The sequence below is a fragment of the Podarcis tiliguerta genome (assembly GCF_965153285.1).
Source record: "Podarcis tiliguerta genome assembly, chromosome: 4".
In the NCBI taxonomy this organism is placed as follows: Eukaryota; Metazoa; Chordata; class Lepidosauria; order Squamata; family Lacertidae; genus Podarcis; species Podarcis tiliguerta.
This window is the reverse complement of record NC_139537.1, coordinates 22,063,172-22,085,792: the sequence shown is the minus strand read 5'-3', so window position 1 is coordinate 22,085,792 and position 22,621 is coordinate 22,063,172. Positions and strand designations below refer to the sequence as shown.

General features: G+C 42.3%; 1 protein-coding gene and 1 long non-coding RNA gene across 9 annotated transcripts in view; one reads left to right on the top strand and one right to left on the bottom strand.

Annotated features, from left to right (window-relative positions):
- The first annotated feature begins 439 nt into the window (after positions 1 to 439).
- LOC310675920 lies at positions 440 to 3,794 on the top strand. Its single transcript, XR_014510318.1, has 2 exons — positions 440 to 903; positions 3,134 to 3,794. It is a non-coding gene; the product is annotated as an uncharacterized lncRNA (long non-coding RNA).
- A 1,098-nt stretch (positions 3,795 to 4,892) lies between these two features.
- The window catches only part of ZC3H12C (zinc finger CCCH-type containing 12C), a 57,213-nt gene continuing 39,484 nt past the window's right edge, over positions 4,893 to 22,621 (bottom strand). For all 8 annotated transcript variants that reach the window (XM_083436297.1, XM_083436302.1, XM_083436299.1 and 5 more), the window contains 4 exons: positions 15,856 to 15,995; positions 14,047 to 14,281; positions 12,770 to 12,876; positions 4,893 to 12,178 (listed from right to left, as the gene is read on the bottom strand). In XM_083436297.1, coding sequence (XP_083292423.1) covers positions 10,782 to 12,178; positions 12,770 to 12,876; positions 14,047 to 14,281; positions 15,856 to 15,995 — 1,879 coding nt within the window. In that variant the 3' untranslated portion in view covers positions 4,893 to 10,781. The remainder of the gene's footprint in view (positions 12,179 to 12,769; positions 12,877 to 14,046; positions 14,282 to 15,855; positions 15,996 to 22,621) is intronic.

Genomic DNA, 22,621 nt, shown 5'->3' with positions numbered 1-22,621 from the left:
AAGCAGAACAGGGTTCAGGCAGGAACTGACAACAAAGTTGTTCCCGCAACTTGGGACTGGGGCTGGCTTTTATCTACCCCGAGGCATAGGGCGATCCCGATCCTCAGGTGACTCGCCTGTCCTGGCCTGGAGGCGAGCACTCCTCCTGCGGGAACTTAGCTCCCTCCGCCTCTCTGCCCTGAGCCTCTGCAGCTCAGAAGAGGTTGGAGGGTTACCAGACCCAGAGGCAACCTCACCTTCCCCTGACGGGGCTGAGAGTGGAACACCTGCAGGCAATGGGTCCTCCATCACCTCAGGAGCCAGAGCAGGCTCAGCTGGTGCCTGCACCTGAGGATCCAGCACAGGTGAGGACCCTTCAGGCTCAGGCCCCAGCCCCGGCTCAGCCTGGGATTCCTCAGGTTCAGCCTCCGAGTCCGAATCCCAGGCCATCACAGCTTGTTTGCAGAACAAGCAGTCCATTTGGCTGTCCTGCACTGATCATCCCAAGGCATTGGCTTTTATAGCTGAGACTCATCTTGGATTCATTGTAGTTCACTGCCAGGGCCCCGGCTGGTGGCCAGCAGTAGCAAGGCAACTATTTGGCTAAGTCATTGGACAAGAGAGAAGAAACAAATGAGGCTGAGGATAATGATGATGATGATGGAGGTTGTAGCACTAGACTAGATTTTCCACAGGCCGTCTTCAAACAGAAAATCACTACACATACAAAACAGGCATGCATACATTTCTATGGCCCTTTGTGCAATGTATTTGTTGTTTATCATTGTGGACCGTTGTCTGTAGGTTTTCGTTGTTCAGATCCTGGCTCCTCAACCATGCACTGCATTTCACACACATTTTCCACCTAATGGGATAAGATGCATGTTCTCCGCCTCCCCCTTTCCTCGCCGAAATAGAATCAAGGTAAGGCTGAAGAAACGTCCAATGTATATTTTATGTTCTGAGTTTCAGAAGCCCTTTCTTTGGGCGGAATAAATATTCTGAATCCACCAGGCTCTTTCCTACTGTTAATGTGACTTTTCCACCTCAAAATATAAAGATGACTTCTCCCACTATTCCCAGGGGGAAGCAAAAAAAGAGGGCGGGCGATGTCAATTCATTACCAGGAGAGGACAAGAGGTGAAATAAAATGATTTATTCATAAAAAACGCTGATTTTCTGTTTTGCCTGGTGTGTGCAGTTGGTTACTCGTAGTTGCTTTGCTGGACAGGGATATGCAAAATAACCTGTGGGCAAAGCGTACATCCCACTCCATTTTCAGTCCTGCTGGCTCTGTGTTGGACCTCTGTTCTGTTTTCCCTTGGGGGCCATTTCTTGCAGTGGGGATGTGCTTTCACAAAGCCCCTTGCCTTATTGAAAGCAGCAGGGCTCGGCTTTGTCTGCAGTGCACCCCTTCTATCTCCATAATGATGCCCACCCCATGCATCATTTGTCTTCTTTTCTTTTCTTTTTTGGCCATCGTACAGAGACGCACCTGCTTTTCAGTCCACAGGATGCCTTGTTGCAACACTCTGCATCCATTACATCGGTTTTAAGCCCTCAACATATAGCAGGTCTTTCGGGAGAGAGACATTACAGTGAAGCTGCAATATGCAGCTCTCTATGCGTAATATAAATATAACCATACTTTCCACCTATTAAAGTATGCACAGTCCACCTTTTGTGCTAGCAGTGTTTCCATACAGCTGCTGCAGTGTTTAAGAGGAAACGCAGCAAGCGATAACCAGCAGATATTCAGCCCCACCACTAAGGAGGAAAAATTCTTTTCACATTCTGGAGGGCTCCAATGTTTTGTTTCCACGTGCCAGGATGGAACGTTAAGAGATTGGGGATCTTCAAAATGCCCTTTTAAAATCACTTTTCATAGGGCTTTTAGGAAAGCAGTAGTATTCTTATAGAGCTGTGTCCAAGAGATGTTGCGCAGGCAAAATGGAGCTCTGGACAGGGCATAGCGATCAGTACATTGGTATGACTGATAGGGTGCTGATGTCATGAATTAGCATCAGAAGCTGGTATATCTTGGTGCCCCTTTACCAGCCAATGGCTGCCATCAACAGAAACAGCAGAGCTTTTGAGAAACGCGGCAGAGTCGACAATGATCTGATTGTCAAACTGAACTTTTTTTAGGCAATAAGGAAAGTGGAAAACAAAAGGGTGAGTACTAAAAGAATAGTTCTGGAGGGCCTCAAAACTTACCAGTGGTTATTTCCAAGACTGTGTCATATTTAGCTTTTTGCCTGCCCTTAGCTTGATCAGTGTTTTTGTTGCATTTATAAGGTTTGAGGTACAATCTGAATTCTGCCTTTTTAAAAAAAGGGTTTTGAAAACTGGAAAATACCCTGAATAACCACTGTCAGCATACCAAACTGCTAGCGAACCTTCAAGGCACTTTAAATATTTGGCAAGGATAGTCAACTCTTGGTATGTATGCCAGCATAGCACCCTATTCAGGTTTTCCAAAAACTTTTGGAGGGGGTCCAGGGCTGTAAGTGCCCACCCCACCCCCAAATCCCCACTGGCTCTGCTGCCAACTGTTGTACATTGAGGTCAAAGTGGTTGGTCTTTGAGTGTGTTTAGACTCCTCTCTGCAACAGTTTTCTGCACCACTGGGGCCCTGATCCCCGGGAGGCTTCTTAGTGCATTTTCCTGAATGCTTGAAGAATCCCCTTTGAGACCTTTGGATTCAACTCACAAAGCTTAGTGGTGAAGCTGGTGCATCCTTTGAACATGTGAGTAGGGCTTATGGTAGCTCCTTGCGCTCACTAGGCTAGTCAAAGTGTAGGAGAGCCTTCCAAAAGTCACACTTTTATTGCTAGTAGTATTGCTGATGTTTGGCTGCATGCCAAGTCAATGCACATTTTAGCTGGAATGCAGTATCAATTTATGAGCTCTGACATCCTCGTGATTTCAACGGGACGCCCAAGTGCATGCAGAGTTGCCACAGCTGCCAGATAGGCCTCCTAGTCTAAACTTCTTCACTCTTCTTCTGAAAAGCAAAATGTGAATTTCTTTTGGAAACAACCCATCTCTTTTCATTCTAGGTGCTTCTGCAGCTATAAATGTGGTGGGTGTGGCTCTTTTCTGTTTCCTTATTAAATCTTCTTGGTTTTTCTTCTTCTGTGTCTTTGTGCAGGTTACAAAAGTACGATCTCTTGCAACCCTTAGGATAGAAACTTATTCAGGAACAGCAGAAGAACCGGAGGTCTATCCAGGCCTGCCTCTGTACTTCTGTTATTCGGGAAAGTTTACAATCCTTTAAACACACAAGAGGTGCAAAGTATATGTCAACTTTCTTGATGGAGAGCAACTCATGCTTTGGAGATCTCTTGGTTCAGTTCTCGTAACTGGGTTTTTTCCTAAGCGTTGGATCGGGGGCATGTTTCCCCCCCAAAATATGGCTGTGACTATTTCCTCAAAGGCCGAAGAATCAGAACCTTTGTTTACTATGCAGCTATAATGGAAATCAATATAGCAGATGGCAAACTGTTCTTTAAAAGTGGGATCTTTTAAATATTCTCTGCATGAACCCTGGCAGAATCAGAAATGTAAAAGTGACTGCTGTTTCTCTTGCCTTTACATTATTCATTTTTACACATTTTATATTAAGCCTTGATGGCATATAAAAACCTAAATCAACATAATTTGTCACAGGCAAATGAATCTTTTTAGAGTTTTCCTCTTAAGGTGCTACAGCCGATTGATTCCCTTCCTCACTATCGCTCAAATGGGCATTATATGCATATATTGCAAATTGTCTCTACCTATGTACTTGAATAAATGCATCTTTGATGCTTGTGTGCCTGCTTGGTGACTTTAATCCTTCCTTATCCGTAGCTGTTGTGCCAGGAGTGGGAAACCTACAGCCCTTCAGATGTTGTACCCCAACTCCCACCAGTCCTAGCCAGGGATGTGGGGTTCATTCATCAACATTGAGAGGGCTCCACGTGACCCATTCCTGTTACGCAGTTGCTGGAAACCTTGCTGTGTGTAATTGTCCAAACCTCAGCAAGCAACAAGAGGCAAGGAGATGACTCAGCTTTTAACATTCGCTTTTGGCCTCTGCTTGTGAATGGTCTGCCCCTACGCAAAGGAGTACAATTACATGAGAGCCAGAGCGGTGCAGCAGCGTACAGATTGAAGTGGCTTTTTGAGCAGAAATCTCTGGCCTGCCAATCTCTCCAGGTAGTGAATCATTTGTCTTTAGCTTTGTTTCCTCCAATATGAATACCTCGGCATCCTTCAGGCAAGCCAGAGGTACAACCACAGTTCAAGACTATATGCCAGCCACACAAAAACACTATCTCTCTCTCTCTCTGTGTGTGTGTGTGTGTGTGTTAAGCAGCAAGGCTGCAGAGGATGTAGGTAGAATCCTGAAGCCACTGGGGCTCAGATTCTTTGCCCTTGCTGAAGAAAAGGCATAGCTTGCTCCAAGGTCACACAATGAGTCCATGATACAGTGTACTTCATATATGTCAGCAGCACAGAGGAACGAAAAGGTGATCTCTCTAGCCTAAGGTGCTCATATAGGATCTCCTACTGCATGGTTCACCTCTCATTTGAAATGCCAGGATACACTTTTTGCTACTAAAGAAGGGGTGGGATGGGGAGAGGCTGAGTGAAAGTGTCAAAGAATCTGACCTTAAAATGATCCAGATTTCTACTAATATCATGCAAAGTGTTCAAAATCCTTTTAGCTCTGCGGAATGTCTCTGAGACAACTCAAGCAAATAGTTCTTACGATTTCATGCTGTTCTGGAGAGAGCATCAGTATGAAATAAGGAGAGTCAAACCATGAAGGGAGGGGGAACCTAATAATTTTTTATATTTTTGTAGAGTCCATATACATGCTTTTTTTTTTTTTGTCCAAGAATAGAATCCATGCACATGCTTCGTTTATTTTTCTAATGCCCATGTACTGCTTTATTTGATGTGAAAAGCCACAGCTTAAGAACAGCCAGTGAAGAGTACACAATTGCTGCACCAAACTTTTCATGGACATGTTGGTCCTCTTTTTTTACAGATAGGAGTTTCCAAATAGACAAGATCCCAACAAGTTCAAATTGAGGGGAATATGCAGGGACGACAATGACGATGACCCCCACCCAAAAAAACCCCTTAAGAACACTTGTAACTAAAACATCTCATCATCACCAGAAGCAATTCCTTACATTTAGCTCCAGGATAATTGCAAAATGCCCATCCAACTAGGAATACAAGTAGATGGAAAGAAAATTCAAACTACTGCTATACCACATAGTTAAGTATTTTAAAGCTGTACAAATACAAAACTTCAGTAAGTTTGAAGGCTATTTTTTTGTAATCTTGGGGAACTTTGTTGGGCTTTCTTCTAAACATTATTCCCCTCCCCCAGGCACACAACATGTACATTCCTAAGGTCATAAAATGTTCTCCCATAAGCGTATGCTATAGCCAATGCCCCAAATGTGAATACTGTTGATAATTGTGAAGGAATTCTGATAAATATCACATGCCTCTGAAAGTCCAGTAAATGTTGGTAAACATCCAAAGGTCTCGAGTTATCAACACCTCAGTAGTGCAATTCCATAATTTTGAACGACGATGTTTCAAGTCTAATTAAAGCTCTATTATCAAGCAAAGTTTCATTTAGAACTGATGAATGCAGATCAATCTGCACTCAGAATAAGGGGTGTGTGTGCGATATCGTGAACATTTCTGTCATTTACAAAGCATGAAAAATGCAAAACACTTTTTGGATTTTAACCCTTTTAAGATGTATGGCCAAAAAGGTTTGTTTTAAAAGGGTCTATTAAAATACGTACTTCCTTTCTGCTCTTCCCCCAATTTTAAAACAGAAAATCAACTTCTCCTATTATTCTCCCTCAAAATGTTAGGATCAATACATTTTCCAGATAAATATACGCAATATATCAAAATAAATATTCCCCCAAGCTATTTTTAAAATACAGATGAACAATCCGATTAACATACTGGATAGTTACCATTCCAATACTACTAAGAAATATCCACTCAGATTTATCCAGATATTTTCAAAAACTTAAACTGTATCTTCTCTAGGAAGATGTGCAGTTCAGAGGCCACAGCAGTGATTGGCTTGGGGAATAGCAGCGAATACTCTATTTGAGATGCAAAGGGGCAGAAAGATCTCCCAAGAGAGGATGGATGCGGGGCAAAAAGAAAGTCAAATCCTTACGGGAAGCAGGCACAAAGAGGCAGGAAAAAAGAATGTGGAAAGACTGAAAAGGAAAACAGAGGAATGAAAACTCTGAGAGTAATAAAAACAGCAAAAGCCATAAAGACAGAGAAACGGCAGGAGGTGAAAGAAATGGTAGGAAGGGGGAAATTTAAATAAAAGGCAGAATAAAGGCACACAAGGAATGAGTCCTTAATCACGTTCCATTTTAATTTACACTTAAAATGCGATATAACACATACAACCTTTGCGTTGTCTCTCAGAAGAGACTTGGGAAGGATTTAAACCTGCTGACTCACCAGGAGGTGTAATCATGGATGCTGCAGAAATTGCTACAGTCTCCAAAGATGCCACAAACCCCCTTATTTTGAAAATTCACATAGTATATATTCTTATTTCTTCTGGGGGGAAAAACTACTACTGTCTTTTAGACTGGGAGAGGACAGCAGGACTGGAAAGTGAAGAGCTCCGCTTTCAGAAACGAAGCCCATGGACCTATTCATAGTGTCAGAATTTGCTAAACACGCACACGCAAAACCTAACGGAGTTAAACTCTCGTAACTTTGGAGTCATATTAGAAGGTAAAAAAAAAATAGCCAGAAGTTCCAAACATGTTAATGAGATGCATGCACAGAATGGCAAGGAGTTTAACCTTGCCATCATAGGTAGATCTAAAAGGGGCTTCTATGTGGTTGAGCATGATATAAGTACACTGTATAATTACATACATGCACACATATGATTTCCCCAAAAATCCAAAACCCTGAAATGTTTCCAGGTAAATTTCCCATCCCTTCTGTTAAGTACTTCCAAACAATAGTGATGATAATAATGGCATAAAACTCAGCTCAAATTTCAAAGTTGGACTGAGTGTACCAGTGTCTGTATATTGCAATAAATTAAAACAAAGCAGGTATTTAACCTCCTAAGATCATATATCACATATTTTAACTTCACAGTTATAACACCCTCTGCACATGGGTGCTCTGCTTGCTTTCCAGTTCCATCCCCATCCCCTGAAGACACCTTCCCCAAAGAACAAAATGCCTCTGCCAATTTTGTCCCTTCCCCCATATATGAGTAGACATGCTTTTTCACTTACACTTGGTGTGCAAATTTGGATCCAACCCAAAAGTTGCATCAATAAATTGGCATCAAACAGACCTGACATCTTCCTAGCATGTTCCTTCCTTTTCCATGTTGTCCTACAACTGCTGCAAACTATTACCATATATATTCTACAGAAAGCCAGCCCAGGAGGGGGAGGGTGGCTGCGGGTCCCGAGTTTTGGAACGTCAAAGGAGAAAGAGAGCAACTTAGAAGAGCCAAGGTTCATAGGAGGTGGTGTGCAGAAAGCAATGTGGTTAAAATGCAAAGCAGCTGTGCTGCTGCCTGCTGGTAAGAGCTGCCCAATGACTCCAGTTCTTTTGGTGTGCGCAAAACAACATGCTGCTCCCTGGAGAAGCAGATAAGCAGTTTCTGAATCCAGAAAAGCTTGCTACCGGTCATAGTCAAATCGATGGAGACAGAGATGGCACAGCCAACCATTTGCTTTCAGGGAAAGGGCATACGGAGGACAGGAGCTTTGAGTCCTTCAAAGCCTGGAGCTCCTTGTAAGGTAAAAAAAGCACACATGCAAAGTTCTTGCAGCAGAAAACAGTGTGTTTTTGTTTTTTATACCAGCTTTTAATGGAGCCCAAGGAAGGCCACAATAACAAAAGACCAGATATCAACACTGAAGGAAGATGCTGAAACAGAGCTTCCAGGAGTTCTGGGATCTTCAGCCCAGCAAAAGTCACAAGCTGCATCACACATTCACGGAAGACGCTCACTTCACATTGCAGTATACAGTGCAGGATCAGGCTCCACGCCGCAGTCAGACATAAACATGTAAAATACGGTAAGCCGGCCAACAATAAATACAAAATGGTGCCATTCCAGAAGAGAGGAGTTCCGCATTCTGCAGACACTGGGTCAGGAATCCACCGATACTTCAGAAGGAATATAGAAAGTCAATACAAGTTCAAGGTTACAGTATAAGCTATAAACAACACACAAATTGCAGGTGGAAACTGTCCACCGGAAGCCCACCGTGATGAACGAGACCTGCTTTGATGCAAACCACATTCGTTTAATGGAGGGCTTACGCAGGAAGAAGTATGCAGCGTACAACCCTCTCCATTTAAAACACATTCCGTATAGACAAGAAACAGTGAAGCTGAGAAGAAAGAAAACAGACAGGGCAAGAAGTTCTCCCCAAGGGGAGACGGAGGGAGTGTTAAGACAGTACCCAGAGGAGGGCAGCTGAATTGACAGAACTGAGATCCTGTCTCACTAGTCAACAGTGAAAGCTGTGTAGAAGAACAGTTCCTGAATTAAAGTAGCTGAACATGGTTCAGATTATTGGATACATCTATAAGCACAATGCTTTGCAGGAGCATTTACTGTATACCAAAATCCTACTTCTCGCAACACACGGTGTTGCACGAGTAGTGAAAAATGTTTTCCTATTCAAAAGGTGCTTGGATATTCTTTTCAGGCAGCATTTTATCATTATTTTTTTATATATGATCTCATTCAACGTGGTTTAAGAGGAGGAGGAGGGGAAGAAGAAGAAGAAGAAGAAGAAGAAGAAGAAGAAGAAGAAGAAGAAGAAGAAGAAAGAAGAAGAATAGGTATATTTAAATAGGTGGGTGGGAGAGAGAGAATATTGTTTACAATAAGAACCCAACTAATTGCCTATTTGACTGTTTAGGATTTGAAATCTACAGGGGTTTTTTCTCATTTAAATAAGGAATAAAATGTTGCCCAAAGTCTAAAATTATCTTTACACATTTGTGCGTGGTTTTTCCTTTTCCTTTTTTTCCTTAAAGTTAGATCTATAAATCAAAATAATTATCATAGTTAAAGATACAATTTGTATCAACAGTAAAAGGTAACTTTCTGGTTCTACAGGGTCTTCAAGTTGCAGCTGTGCACCTGGTTTATCAGCAATAAGATGATAAACTAGAGCAGCCTTTGCAAAGACAGTGCCTTGCAGATGTTTTGGACCTGCTGGCTGGGGCTGGAAGTCCAAAACATCTGGAAGGGGCCAGGTTGCTGAAGGCTCAACTAGGGAAACATCACATTAGGTCACTCTGCAGGGAATCCTAGTGTGTAAGATTACGCTCACTATGTATAAGTTACTGCCTGCAAGATCTAGTACTATTCTATCTATGCAAGATTACATTTTAGAAGAGCTAGCAGAACCCACGACTTAAAAACCAGAAATCTCCCTTACTAATACTAGAAGAGACGGTTCTGTCTGCTTCTAAATCTATGTTGTTTGCAGAAAGAGCCATGCCTGCACAATACAGCAGGCCAGACAAACTAACTAACTTTGAGAACATCTACAGTATTTTACAAAAAGGATGGACTGTTCTCAGTTACAATGCTATATTATACTATAGTGCAGTTTATAAAAAAATGTTGCATATCGTCAACACAACATAAAACCTTCTCAGGCCAGCCTTGATAAATAGCATGAAAAATACACAGTATCTTATATACAAAAAAAAAAAAAAAATTGCATCGAGAACAATTAGTTTCATTTAAAAACAGGTATGAAAAAAACCACACATTTTGTCCAGTATACCTGCGAATTAATTAGAGGAGCAAGAGACACGACAAAAACAAATCTCAGTTTCTGACTCATGAAAGTGTGGATAAGTTGCCTAAACTGATATATTGGTAGCCTAATTCTAGACAGTGTGAGTCGGATGAGCGCAACATCTTCAAAATCTGCATCCAAGGCTTTTGCCTTCTACATAATAAATTAATCATGGCAGATTTCTCCATCAGTGATTGCTCTTGCGTGCACCAAAAATTAACAGTGATAAACAAATAATGTCACTTAAAACCAAAAACCAACAAAAATGTGCCATACTATAAAGTACTAATAATACACTGTTACCCATTGCAACATTAAAACTGGTAACTCAAAACATTGTTTAAAAAAATAGTCAGTGCTGTAAAAGACCTTTGTTTTCTATAAATAAAATGATTATAGCAAAAAGATCACACAATAAAATAACTTAATTGCAATTTTTAAAAAGTTCATAATAAGCTTAGCTTGGGGAAAAAACCATTTGCTGGGTGCATAAAATCCTCTTTAGTTTTCTGCAGCTTTTTTTTTTTTAAAGAAAACTTTTTTTGCACTCTGAAGGACAAAAACACCCATTAATTTAATAAACACGTAACGAGGTTATAAAAAGTGCTGCATATAAAACCCCCCGGTGCACCAAAGAAACGTATTAAGAGACCACAGATATAATAATATATTAAACTGGAAAGATTCTTATCCAGTCATGAAATATTCTTCAAAAATAAAAAATAAAATCCAAGTGAGAATTTAAATTAAAACCTGTCATTTCCAATGCACGGGGTTGCACATACAGATTCCATGGCACAGTTATTTCACATAAATGGATTACTATATAACCTCCTTGCTGAGAAGGAGATCACACATGCTATTGTAGCAAACCTCCCTCAGCGTTACAGCTGAAACGGAACTATTAAGACACCGCAAAGATGCATCATCCTCATGTCCTCAATAACCGAGCTGAGATTTCTCCACCAAAATGGCCGCAGCGAGCTGCTGAGCGTCCGTCATGTGAGGGTTCCTTTTCATGACGATCCTCACAAGATCGGGAGGGAAAATGTTGCACAGGTTGATGTAGACCTTCTCTCGGTTATCCTGGTACCGCGGCGGGTCCGGGGGGATCCCGCAGTAAGGGATCCGCCAAGGCTGATCCTGCTGCTCAGGCAAGCTTTGGAAGGCAAACTGATCGTAACACGGCTGGCTGGGGTTGCTGGGCAAGGAGTAAGTTTGGCGGTAGCCATACGCGTCGACCCCGTAGCCTTGCCTGTCCCAGCCGCCAAGTCCGTCCTGGCCGGAGTACGTTTTCCGTTGCCTCAGCGGGGAATTGTCGTACAGACGCGAGTCCGAAATGCTGTCTACTCGGGTGGACACGAGGGCCCTCCCCAGGTGCCTGCCCTTGGAGCGGGGCGAGCTCTGGGGAGCCGGGTAATCGCCGGGGCAGCTGGACCGAGCGCCGACGGTGGGATGCTGGAGGTGGACCGCCATGTAGGGAAGCGGAGATTTGTGGTGGTGCTTTGGTTCTTCGTGACTGTAGCTCTGCACCCTGGTCAGCGTCTCGTGGTAGCCCTGCAGGAAGGGCTGCGAGCTCAGGTGGCCGTGGGGGTGCATGTGCTGGCACTTCAAGTTCTCTTCCAGCTGGGGGTCGGGAGAGCTGACGTAGGACCGGTCGCTGTAGCCCATGTAGGAATCGCTACTGCCGCAGCTGGTGCTCCCTTCGCTGCTGCAGTCGGAAGCTACCGAGCTAATCCTGTAATCGGTGTCCAAAGAGAAACGCCTTTCGGGACTTCGCGGGCCAGAGATGCTTAGGTTGGAGTAGGCGTTCAGCATAGAGTAGTAGCCGGCGTCCACGGGGGAGTCACATTTGGGATACTGCTCGTAAGGCATTGGCGTTCCGTGGTTTTTGGTTGCCATCAACACTGGAGGATACGGCCCCTGCGCTCTTTGATCCTGAGGTGAGAAATGAACTCCGGAGGGAAGGCCATTGCTCAAAGGTGCAGTACTTTGGGGTTTTGCAGCAGCAGAGTTCGGTATACTAACTAGGGAAGGTACAGACCTGGTTTCCAACTTGTTTTTGGTGGGAAGCTTTTCCTCCAAGTCTTGGTAGACCTGAGTCCTTATGCTAGGATCCGACTGCCTCTTTGGAGTGGCTCGCTTGAGATCCGAAGTGCTATCTATCTTAGTGCTGCAAGGGACGCTGTTGCTCTTCACCAGACCTCCTTCGCTAGCAGCTTTGGCAGCTGTGCTCCTGGACATGGCGCGAAGCTCGTCCGCTACTGACCTCTGAGGCTGATTTCCTCTTTCCGGGTGGTAGTATTTGCATTTGTGCCCATAAGTGCATTTCTTCCCTGCAAATTTGTCGTTTGGAGATTTAAGTGAACGAGGGGGGGGGGGGGGAGAGAAAGAGATAATGTGATTCTACACCGGCATGAAGACAAAAGGGGATGAAAATAACACTGAATCACAGGTCAAGGATGCTTTTAGGATAGTTAAACGTTCTGCAGTTAGATAAGATGTGGCATCAGTAATACCAGCTGAACACAGAGAGTGTGTGTGTTTATACACACTGGTCTGTTTGCTGTTTATTATTCTGATTTCTAACTTTGTAGCCACTATATTGCAGGCTACTATTATTCTCCCATTTTCAAAATGAAGAACTCATGCTGTCTTGATCAGGCAAGGATTTAAATTTAGGTCTGGGGAACATTATACGCTCATGATCACAATGGTGTTGTGAACCACAGTTCCAGAAATATGCGTTCCAACTCTGGGAATGTCTTTCAGCAAAGCCAACAGGGCAAGAACCTATTATTGAAAGGAAGTTGTAACAAAATTCCGCAGCAACGTTTTACAAAGACACGTTTTACACAGACCCAAACAAGCAATCGGGCCTTGTTTCTTAAAATATAATTAGTGTTTAGTAAGGAAAAAAAGGTTACCATATGGACATGGTTGCTTCTTATGTTCTGGTACAATAGGTTTCTTCCTCAGAAAATTATCCAGGCTTGGGCCATGGCGGCCAAGGGGGTCATCAGGAGGCATAAATCTATCAAGATATATACATATTTAATAATTAAATAAACAAGGCATTCAGTAACCCACATTCTTGGTCTTAACATCTGAAAAGAATACCACTTTCTATTTCTAAATAGGATATTAAGTATTCCCAGATTATTTAAGATGCATTCCATATATTGTTCTGGAAAACAAAACAGCCTTGTAAACTAGAGCTGCAAACCTAACTCAATTTACCCGGGAGTAAGCCACACTGAACTCAATAGGACTTATTTCTGGGTAGACATGATTAAGACTATGTTTTAAGACTGAAACTCTAGCCTCACTCAATTAATTCACAAAGCCAGGCTATTCTAGCTGCTAGTGTCATAGCATTACGTATTTCCCCCTTAAACTCAGTTCCAGCTTGTGGATCTCTACGCAGAAGACTTTTCAAACCAAATGTCAAGGTTAGCAGTTTACTTAAAACCTAACCAGTCAGCACTATTTAGAAATCTTTAAAACAGAAGAAGCAGTACTTGAGTCGAATGTTATAGCAATCTACATTCATGAAGCCTCAGAAGGAGAAAAGGTCTCATCAGTTCGAGAAATTGTTTTCCAAGACAGCCTTTGCTAACTTGGTGCAGTCCACATTTTTGGGTCTGGAGGGCGAGGCTGGCAAAGGGCGTTCTCAGACATTGATCCTATCTTTGTTTTTAGAAGCAGCTGTGAACATACAACTAACCTTTACACTGTAGACCTATTGAAATTAATGGACCTAGTGTAGTACGTTCATTAATTTCAACGGGTCTGTTCTGAGCACGTAATTGTTGAATACACACATGCAACTATTTGCCAGGGGGAAAAGGCTGCTTTGGTTCATGTACCAAAAGACCACTTGCTCATACCACAGCAAAGAAGTGATTTGTCTTGGAATAGGTGAAGAAAGATTACACTAGAGCTGCAACTCTATATGTAGCTACAAGAATTTTCAATGGGGCAGGGGTCTCATAAATGCTCTGCATGAAAGGAGAGCAGGCTGTATTTTTATTATTGCAAAAAGCTGACCACCACCGAAGCACAAGATCCATTAAGCTTATTGCATGCGCAGAAATGTTACCAGGTGTGTATGTATGCCTATAAAATCCAGTATATGCTCCAAGTCCTGCAGCCAATTATTTTCCAGCAAGATTTTTTTTTTTATAAAAAAACTACAACTTACTTGTCATTGACAAATGAATACATCAGCAGCCGTTCATCAATGAACTTCTTCCATTCTGGCTTTTCATTTGCAAGATCCCTGTAGTTATCGTTTGACACAATTATGCCATCCGACTCAAAGGCCAACTTCACTATGAACCTGTCGTCATAGCACACCACCCTTCTCCCCTGAACACGGCGGGAAGGGGTGAACACCAAAATTTTCTCCTTCTCTAATTTACGCAGGATTTCTTGGTCTAGATATAGTAAAGGGGGGAAAGCAGAGCACTGAGGTCAGAACTTTATTCGGTCTACAACTGAGCTCTGTTACAAGAGAGCAGATGTTCAGAGAAGAATGACTTAGCAAAAGCACTTCTGAGCCTGCTGGAAGGAGATGACTAATATTCAGCAACACGTTAAAAATATATAAACATAAATTACATTTGCCAGGATCTACAGTCATGTGTACACTTAGGAGCAAGGAATACTGAAATTAATTCTAGTAACACATATTAAATAGGGGTTCTTGATTTCAAAGATACTTAACAGAAGAACAGAAAAAAAGTTTCCCATTTAAAATATAATTAAGCCCAAGCTATGTTTTTAAAACATATAATTAAGCACAAGCTATGTTTTTAAACCAAATGTCTTATCAAAATCAGGATTTCAGCATCTTCCCTCTCCCAATGATACAATCTTCCCAGAAAAAATGCATCCCAAATAACAACCGTTTGCTCACCTCGTGTATACTGAGTGTTAAAGGGAAGAGTCTAAAATTTATTGGCATTATGTGCATACCCTTTCCCAAGGATTTATGATTCATAATCATGATTTAGTAAAACTCAAATACAAGAAACAGAATAGAATCCTAGGACTAGAATATAAGGCCTTTCATTAAAACTTTGGAAGCAAACTGAAAATAAGATGGCCCAACTCTGAAAAATGTTCAAAAGGATTTGGAGAAGGTTTCGGTGCAAGGGCCTTACATAATTAACAAGCAGCTTTTCCGAGGTTCTACAACCCTGCACAGACTCATTCATATGAATTTTTCTCTGTACAAGCAATATGTTACAACCATAAGGAGAATGAATTATTGGCCACTTTACATGTTTATTTATTAGTCTCGCAGTACTTTAGCGGGGAGGCAAATCGCAGGATCAGAAGCAATGTAGTGATATTATTTCATATGGTGTCTGGATTATAACTCACTGCTCTATGGCAAAATGTATGAGGCCAGCCTGATGTGTATTCCATGCAAAATACTGTCAAAGGCCTGGAAACGATGCCTTATGAGGAACGGCTAAGGGAGCTGGGCATGTTTAGCCTGGAGAAGAGGAGGTTAAGGGGGGATATGATAGCCATGTTCAAATATATAAAAGGATGTCACATAGAGGAGGGAGAAAGGTTGTTTTCTGCTGCTCCAGAGAAGCGGACACGGAGCAATGGATCCAAACTACAAGAAAGAAGATTCCACCTAAACATTAGGAAGAACTTCCTGACAGTAAGAGCTGTTCGACAGTGGAATTTGCTGCCAAGGAGTGTGGTGGAGTCTCCTTCTTTGGAGGTCTTTAAGCAGAGGCTTGACAACCATGTGTCAGGAGTGCTCTGATGGTGATTCCTGCTTGGCAGGGGGTTGGACTCGATGGCCCCGGTGGTCTCTTCCAACTCTCTATGATTCTATGATTCTACTGTGTACTCTGGAATCCCATAGCGTTGCACTCAATTTTTACTCAGAGCAGACTCACTGAAATTAATGGATAGTCTACTCTGAGTAAAAGTTGGTTGACCAGCAACCCTTTTCAAATCAAGATGAAGGCAGAGCAAAGTATACCTGTGATGAGAGCATCCGGTCGGGACTGTTCTTTCCTCCATGCTGGCACAAACACCGTGACATCTTTGTGGCTTCTTTCCAAAAACCAGTCCACCGCCAATTTGATCCCCCGACAAGAGAATACTTCTTTGTTTCCATGGCTGAAATAAACATCCCCAAAATCACTGTCCTCCTGTATTACAACCTTCACTTTTCCCATATGAGTATGAATGGAATATACCAAATACACTGGATTATTACGTTTGCTTTATTAATTTAAGAATCACCTTTTGCTTAAGTCCCAAGGTGATTTGCAATCATACAATAACACCAGCTAAAAATAGGTTTAAGAACTGTATAACCACCCAAGGCATAGAATGTCTAGATGGAAGAGGCTGATGAAACAAAAATGTTTCCAGTTGCTTCTGGAAACTATAAACAGTGGCTGCATTTTGTATCTGTTAGCAGAAAGCAGGGGCAGCCACAATGCAGGTCCTGCTCCAAAATGCCGTGGAGGACTTTCCTGCCGAAAGCAATGACCTCTTGGATACTTAAAGGATAAGGTGGGTCTCTCAAGTAACCTGGCCACAAGCTGTATCACACCTGTACAAGACAGCTGAATGGCTCTTGTCAAACCAAAGTGAACAATAAGTAGTCTACATACTGCACAGCCAATAATATTAATCCATAACAACTGGCTTTTTCATTGAAAAGTACCTGAAAAATGTGTCTCCCCCAAAAGCAGCGCAATTATCTAATAAAGACTATGCTACTTATACAACAGATACTACAGCTCTGAATGTCAGCATATGCAGAGCCCAAGTCACCTCGACTAGCCACAAATATCTGAAAAAGGGACACGTTTACCTCTCACGTTAAACCAGAAACATGAAGCCTATTTCACACCAGCTGGTAACAACTCAAAAAGGGAGCAAACCAAGCCACACACACGCAACAGTGTACTTGAGTTTGGGAGTTCCTCTGACACACAGCCGAACCAACTTGCAATTAAAACAGAAAGCAGGCGGCAGCCAGGAACATACATATGCTTGCAGAACAAACTATATTTATTAGAATCCAATAAAATTTATTTTGATCTTACGTCCTCAATATTCAAATCTGAAAAGATGACATCCGAGTGTTGCACAAAGTTACATTTACCTCACGGTACAGCCATAGCTTTTGTGAACTGCAGCCAAGACCTGCAATTACCAAGGTGACGTGGTCGGTGGAACTCTCACAGAAAGGGCAGAAGTGCTGTGTAGCTGCAAACCCCCGCCAAGGTTTTATCAGGATATTCCTCTATGATCACATATTTCAATATGGCTAAAATCTGGTTTGGATACTTTCAAGCAACTATGCAAGTTTGTCCTAATAAAACCTGGGGTACAGCTATAGTAGAGCTATTTGTAAGTGAGTTATGGGTTGCCCGATTGAAAACTTGGGGGAATACTGTGCCCTTGGGGAAAAAATGTCTTGCTAGTACGAAAGCGAGCCAGTGCTCGCCAGTAGTGGTTAGAGCCAGTAGTGGTTAGAGTGTTGGACCAGGACCTGCCAAACCAGGGTTTGAATCCTCACTTGGCCACCAAGCTCACAGGGTGACCTTGGGCCAGTCGCTGCCTCTCAGCCTAACCTACCTCATAGGGCTGATACGAAGATAAAAAGAGGGAGGAGAACAATGTGTATCACCTTGAGCTCCTTGGAGGAAAGATGGGGTAGAAATGTGATGAATAGTAAATAAATGAATACTAACATCTTGGTATTCAGAGCCAGCTTACCGGCAGTTTCATATCCCAACAGGATAATTCCTCATTTCCAGGGATGAAATATTTACAAGAGCCTTTCCATGATCCGGCTGCCATCTTTCACCTCCCTCAAGGAAGAGTGTGGCTTTCCCCTCAGCACCAGAAGTCAAGGAGCAGACCTTAACAAGTTAAGAGAAAGGGCTGCAGCTCACAGCGCAAGCATTGAATGAGGAAGGGCCCAGGTTCAGTGGCTCCAGACAGGGCTTGGAGACTGAAATATACTTGGAGTCGAGAGTTCTGAATCCTATTGTTCTAGGACCAATCAGACTGCTGCATTCTGGATCCTATTGTTCTAGGACCAATCAGACTGCTGCATTCTGGATCCTATTGTTCTAGGACCAATCAGACTGCTGCATTCTGGATCCTATTGTTCTAGGACCAATCAGACTGCTGCATTCTGGATCCTGTTGTTCTAGGACCAATCAGACTGCTGCATTTTGGATCCTATTCAACTCAGTACATAACAGAGACTCTTGTCTGAAAGCCTGCAGAACCATTGCCAGCCGATATTGAGCTAGATGCAGAAATAGTCCCTGGGTTACCACAAAAATGGTAGAGGTGGCATTATATGCACTTTCGTCTTTGACAAAAGAGCAAATAATGGAATATATACTACCTGGGCATGTTTCTGAGAGAAGACTCGCATACGTCAGAACAGCTTCTCTTTGAAGCAGGTGTGCACTTCACAACTCCAATATTTCATATACTTCTTCAGAAACAACCATGCTTACCAGAAGCAAACTTCTATCCTCGGAAAGTGAATGTGAGAAGCACCCTTGTGAACAGTGGTTCTTAGGGATTTGAGCGTTTTGGAAAAACAGGAGGATGTAATACACAGAATTCCTTGTTAAGACAACATTTAGTCAGTATATGGAAGACAATCTTACTCGGCTACGAGTGATCGCCAAAGAAGAAGGAGGAGGAGGAGGAGGAGGAGGAGGAGGAGGAGGAGGAGGAGACATAAGCGCTCTGTTCCCTTACAAAGTATTTACTCAGGCTTCAGTTAATTTCTTCTTTCTAGTTTAATGACACATCAGTTTAAATGATCTCACTTTCATATCGTCAAATCTTAGTGCTTCTTAATCCAGGAACACCCTGTTGAATTTCATATTGGTATTTTCTGACTAGCACTTTCTCCCTAATGCATAACTGTTGAAGTCACTTTCTAGTCTTCGCATACAAATTCTGAAGTGGGGAAGAGCGGTGGGATTGAGTTCCTTGATGTAGGGGCCACACATCATTAGAAAAAGTCAGAAGTATAGAAAAGGTTATTTATCAAGACAACACCAACAATACGTTCCCCAAAGCAACCATGCTTTAAGTTTGGAAACATCTTTAGTGTATACAGAACAGGGATGTTATTTTACTCCCTTTGTAAGTTTATTCATTTCAACCAACATATCAGAAAAGAGAACTCAGTAAGCTAATCACTAATAGCAGGATATCTCAAATGCTATTCATGCTACCCTGGCTCTTCAAAAGGAAACTTCCCATTGAAATTATGGGTCCAGAAAAAAGCTGGGATGTGTGCTAACTTTAAAGCACCCGGCCAAAGTAGTTAGAAAGGTACAGCTTAAAATCCTGAAAGATCTGTTCTGAAATGCAGTCTATGATCATCCCAATATGCGACAATATATTTCTATTTTATATTGACCATAAAGTTATCATTTGGGAGGAGTTCAAGCAATCAAGATCAGCTATGCAAGACTTTGGCAAACTCCAAAGAATAAGGGACCAAGGTGGCTTTTTTATCATTTGAAGCGGAAGTTTTATTTTCAAGGAATTATCAGATAGTTCTATGCTGGAATACATGAAGCAACTATATCATTTGCACACCAGAGAAGCCTACTAATTACTCCATTCCCATTGGCAAACACCAATAATTGATTATAAATAAACTTTATTCACATCCACTATTTTTTGGATTTTCACTTTGCTGTGCATTTTCTTTTGGGTTTTATAGTTGCTTCAGGTTTAAAGGTACTGATTTGATTTATATGGTAATTATAAAGGGTGTTATTCCACTTTACTCAGGGTACACCCATTGAAATTAATGGACCTAACTTAGTCATGTTCATTAATTTCAATGGGTTTACCCTTGAGTAAAACTTAAGTCAACTACCACCTGAATTAATTCTAAGCCCTTCTTAAAAATGCTTCATTGTAACGCCTATGGAACCAAAAGCATTCCTCCAGAAAACATAGGTCATAACCCAAACATAGGGCATAACCCAAAACAAAGTCCACATACTTTGAAAGGAATGCACTATTCCTGTAAAGGCTGCATAGTGAGTTTTGGTCCTACGTTTCCTTTATAAAACCCGCTACTTAGTTCTAGCTTTCATAAAGCACAAAACCTAATCTGATTGATACATTATTATGACTGTAAAACAGTGGTTGTCTAGGACATGGGGAGCCACACTGGTGTGGCAGGAAGATTCAAGGACAACCAAAGAAACATCTGAATATTTCAGTGTAGTAAAGGTAAAGGGACCCCTGACCATTAGGTCCAGTCATGGCCGACTCTGGGGTTGCGGCACTCATCTCGCTTTATTGGCCGAGGGAGCCGGCGTACAGCTTCCGGGTCATGTAGCCAGCATGACAAAGACGCTTCTGGTGAACCAGAGCAGCGCACGGAAACGCCATTTACCTTCCCACTGGAGCAGTACCTATTTATCTCCTTGCACTTTGACGTGCTTTCGAACTGCTAGGTTGGCAGGAGCTGGGACCGAGCAACGGGAGCTCACCCCATCACGGGGATTCGAAATGCCGACCTTCTGATCGGCAAGTCCTAGGCTCTGTGGTTTAACCCACAACGCTACCCATGTCCCTATTTCAGTGTAGTACTGTATAGTATATTACCAACATGGTGTTTTTTTATTTGCAGACTTGTCAAAATGAGAGCAAAAGCATCAAGCGATACTGAGGACAATCCTAGCTGTGATCCAGAATCGTCTTTCAACAAAGTGCTGGAGAGTATCTTGACTATTCTTCTACAGTTCTCCATGCCATGTTGTTGTGAACAAGGATTTTCAACTCTGACAAATATGAAAGATCAGAAAAGAGAAAGGCTCCTTTGTGCTGATGAGGTGAATTTTTTTGTCTCAAATTAGACCTAATATAAATGAGATTACCCGGCAAAAGCAAGCTCACGCCTCTCATTTGAGTTTGTGTGCATACTTAAGGGACACATGTAAGAGGCTTGTTTATAATTTTATTTTTGGAATGAATATTGTAGCTGCATTGTTTTATACTTCCTGGATGCCCCACGGTCACATTGTAAAGCAGTTGTGTTCTCTGTTGCCAATCAAGCACTGCAAGGAATTGTTCCTTTTTTGTTTTCCAATGTATTTCTTATCAATAAGAAATGTGGTGTGGGGCAAGCAAACTGTTATTCTGAAAGCGTGGCTCCGAGGGAAAAGTTTGAGAACCACTGCTGAAAAGACTTGCTGGCTTAGAGCTGGAACTGAAGTCAAGGCTCTTGCAAAAATCACATCAGTGATGAGTCACCCTCGTTCTTTGTATCCAGCAAAATGCACAATTACTTTGAATTCATGCAATTAAGTGTCAGTCATCTGCAGCTGTAAAGAGAAAGTATACCTGAACGGCGAGCAGCTTAGCTCTGAAATATATTGCCACTGATTTTATAACCGTGTTTCCCCCATGACTTGTAGCTATGAGATGTTATGGCAAAGTCACGATTATTTGGGCGGGGAGTTATTCTTTTGGCAGCAATAGTAACAAAAGGCACTTCTCTGTACCCTGAGCTAGGAAAACAAATGTCATGGGGATGTAAAAGTCGATTACTTTAGCCACCAGCAGCTTCTTGGAAATGGGAACATGTCACTTGACATAATTGGATGTACTTTTAAAAACAAGCTTAGCGTGGTTCAGTAGTCCGAAGGCAGCTATAAGGTCAGCTCAACGAAAGCCTGATTCCATTAAAGGCAGTGGGGAGTCTGCAATTACCTTCACTAGGATTTTAAGATCAGTTCTTTATCCTTACTATAGAGCTTACTAAAGAAATAATTTGGTTGTATCAGCTTCAGCATTCTGGCTAAATGTCAACTATATAATTACATTCAATTCACATAAAATTGTCCTTTTAGCAGATAAAAGATATTGGGTTATATTCAGGAGTGGCTCTGTATGTTGGAGTACCCAATTTATGCCAGTTATCCTCAACTAGTTAAGCCCCCCTCCCAAGGCTGTTCCGGGGGTGGGGGTGGAATGCCAAACAGCTTTTCCCAACATGCTGCCCTCAGATGTTTTAGCTTACAGCTCCCATCAGTCTTGGCTGCAGTATGGCTGATCATCAGATAAGGGAGACTGTAATCCAGGCATCTGAAAAGAAGGATACTCCAGAACATAACGGGAGAGTCACAGTGGAGAGTTACAGCAGGTAGGTGGGAGCGGTGGAAACTGGTTGCCCCAACTTGCCAAAGCACTTTCCACCTGGGCAAATCCACCAGTGGATGCCATCCAATATTTCATTTGTGGTTCTTTGAGTCATTCCAATAAAATAAGAGGCAAGCTAGATCAATTTGGTGTTGGGAGAGGAGGAGTGAAGTTTTCTAGTTATACGTAGCTTTTCAGAAAGAGTGTCAATTAACATTCTGCTTCATCTACCAGATCCTGGAATTCCTTAGGGAACTGTGCATAGTCAAGGCTGCCATGCTACGGGGTGAAGAAACCTGAATTAAGTAACCACAGGTGCTGGGGGGAACGACATATATGAAACCAGGAGTTGGTGTCTGAACGTTTGGATTCTAAAACACGATATGCTTCGGCATAATGTCTAAATCTACCAGTGTATTATGGGACAAAATTACTATGAGAAGTGCTGTAAGCCAATATACCTGCTTGGGAAGGGTAAAGTAAAAGTAAAGGGACCCCTGACCATTAGGTCCAGTCGTGGCCAACTCTGGGGTTGCGGCGCTCATTTCGCTTTATTGGCCGAGGGAGCTGGCGTACAGCTTCCG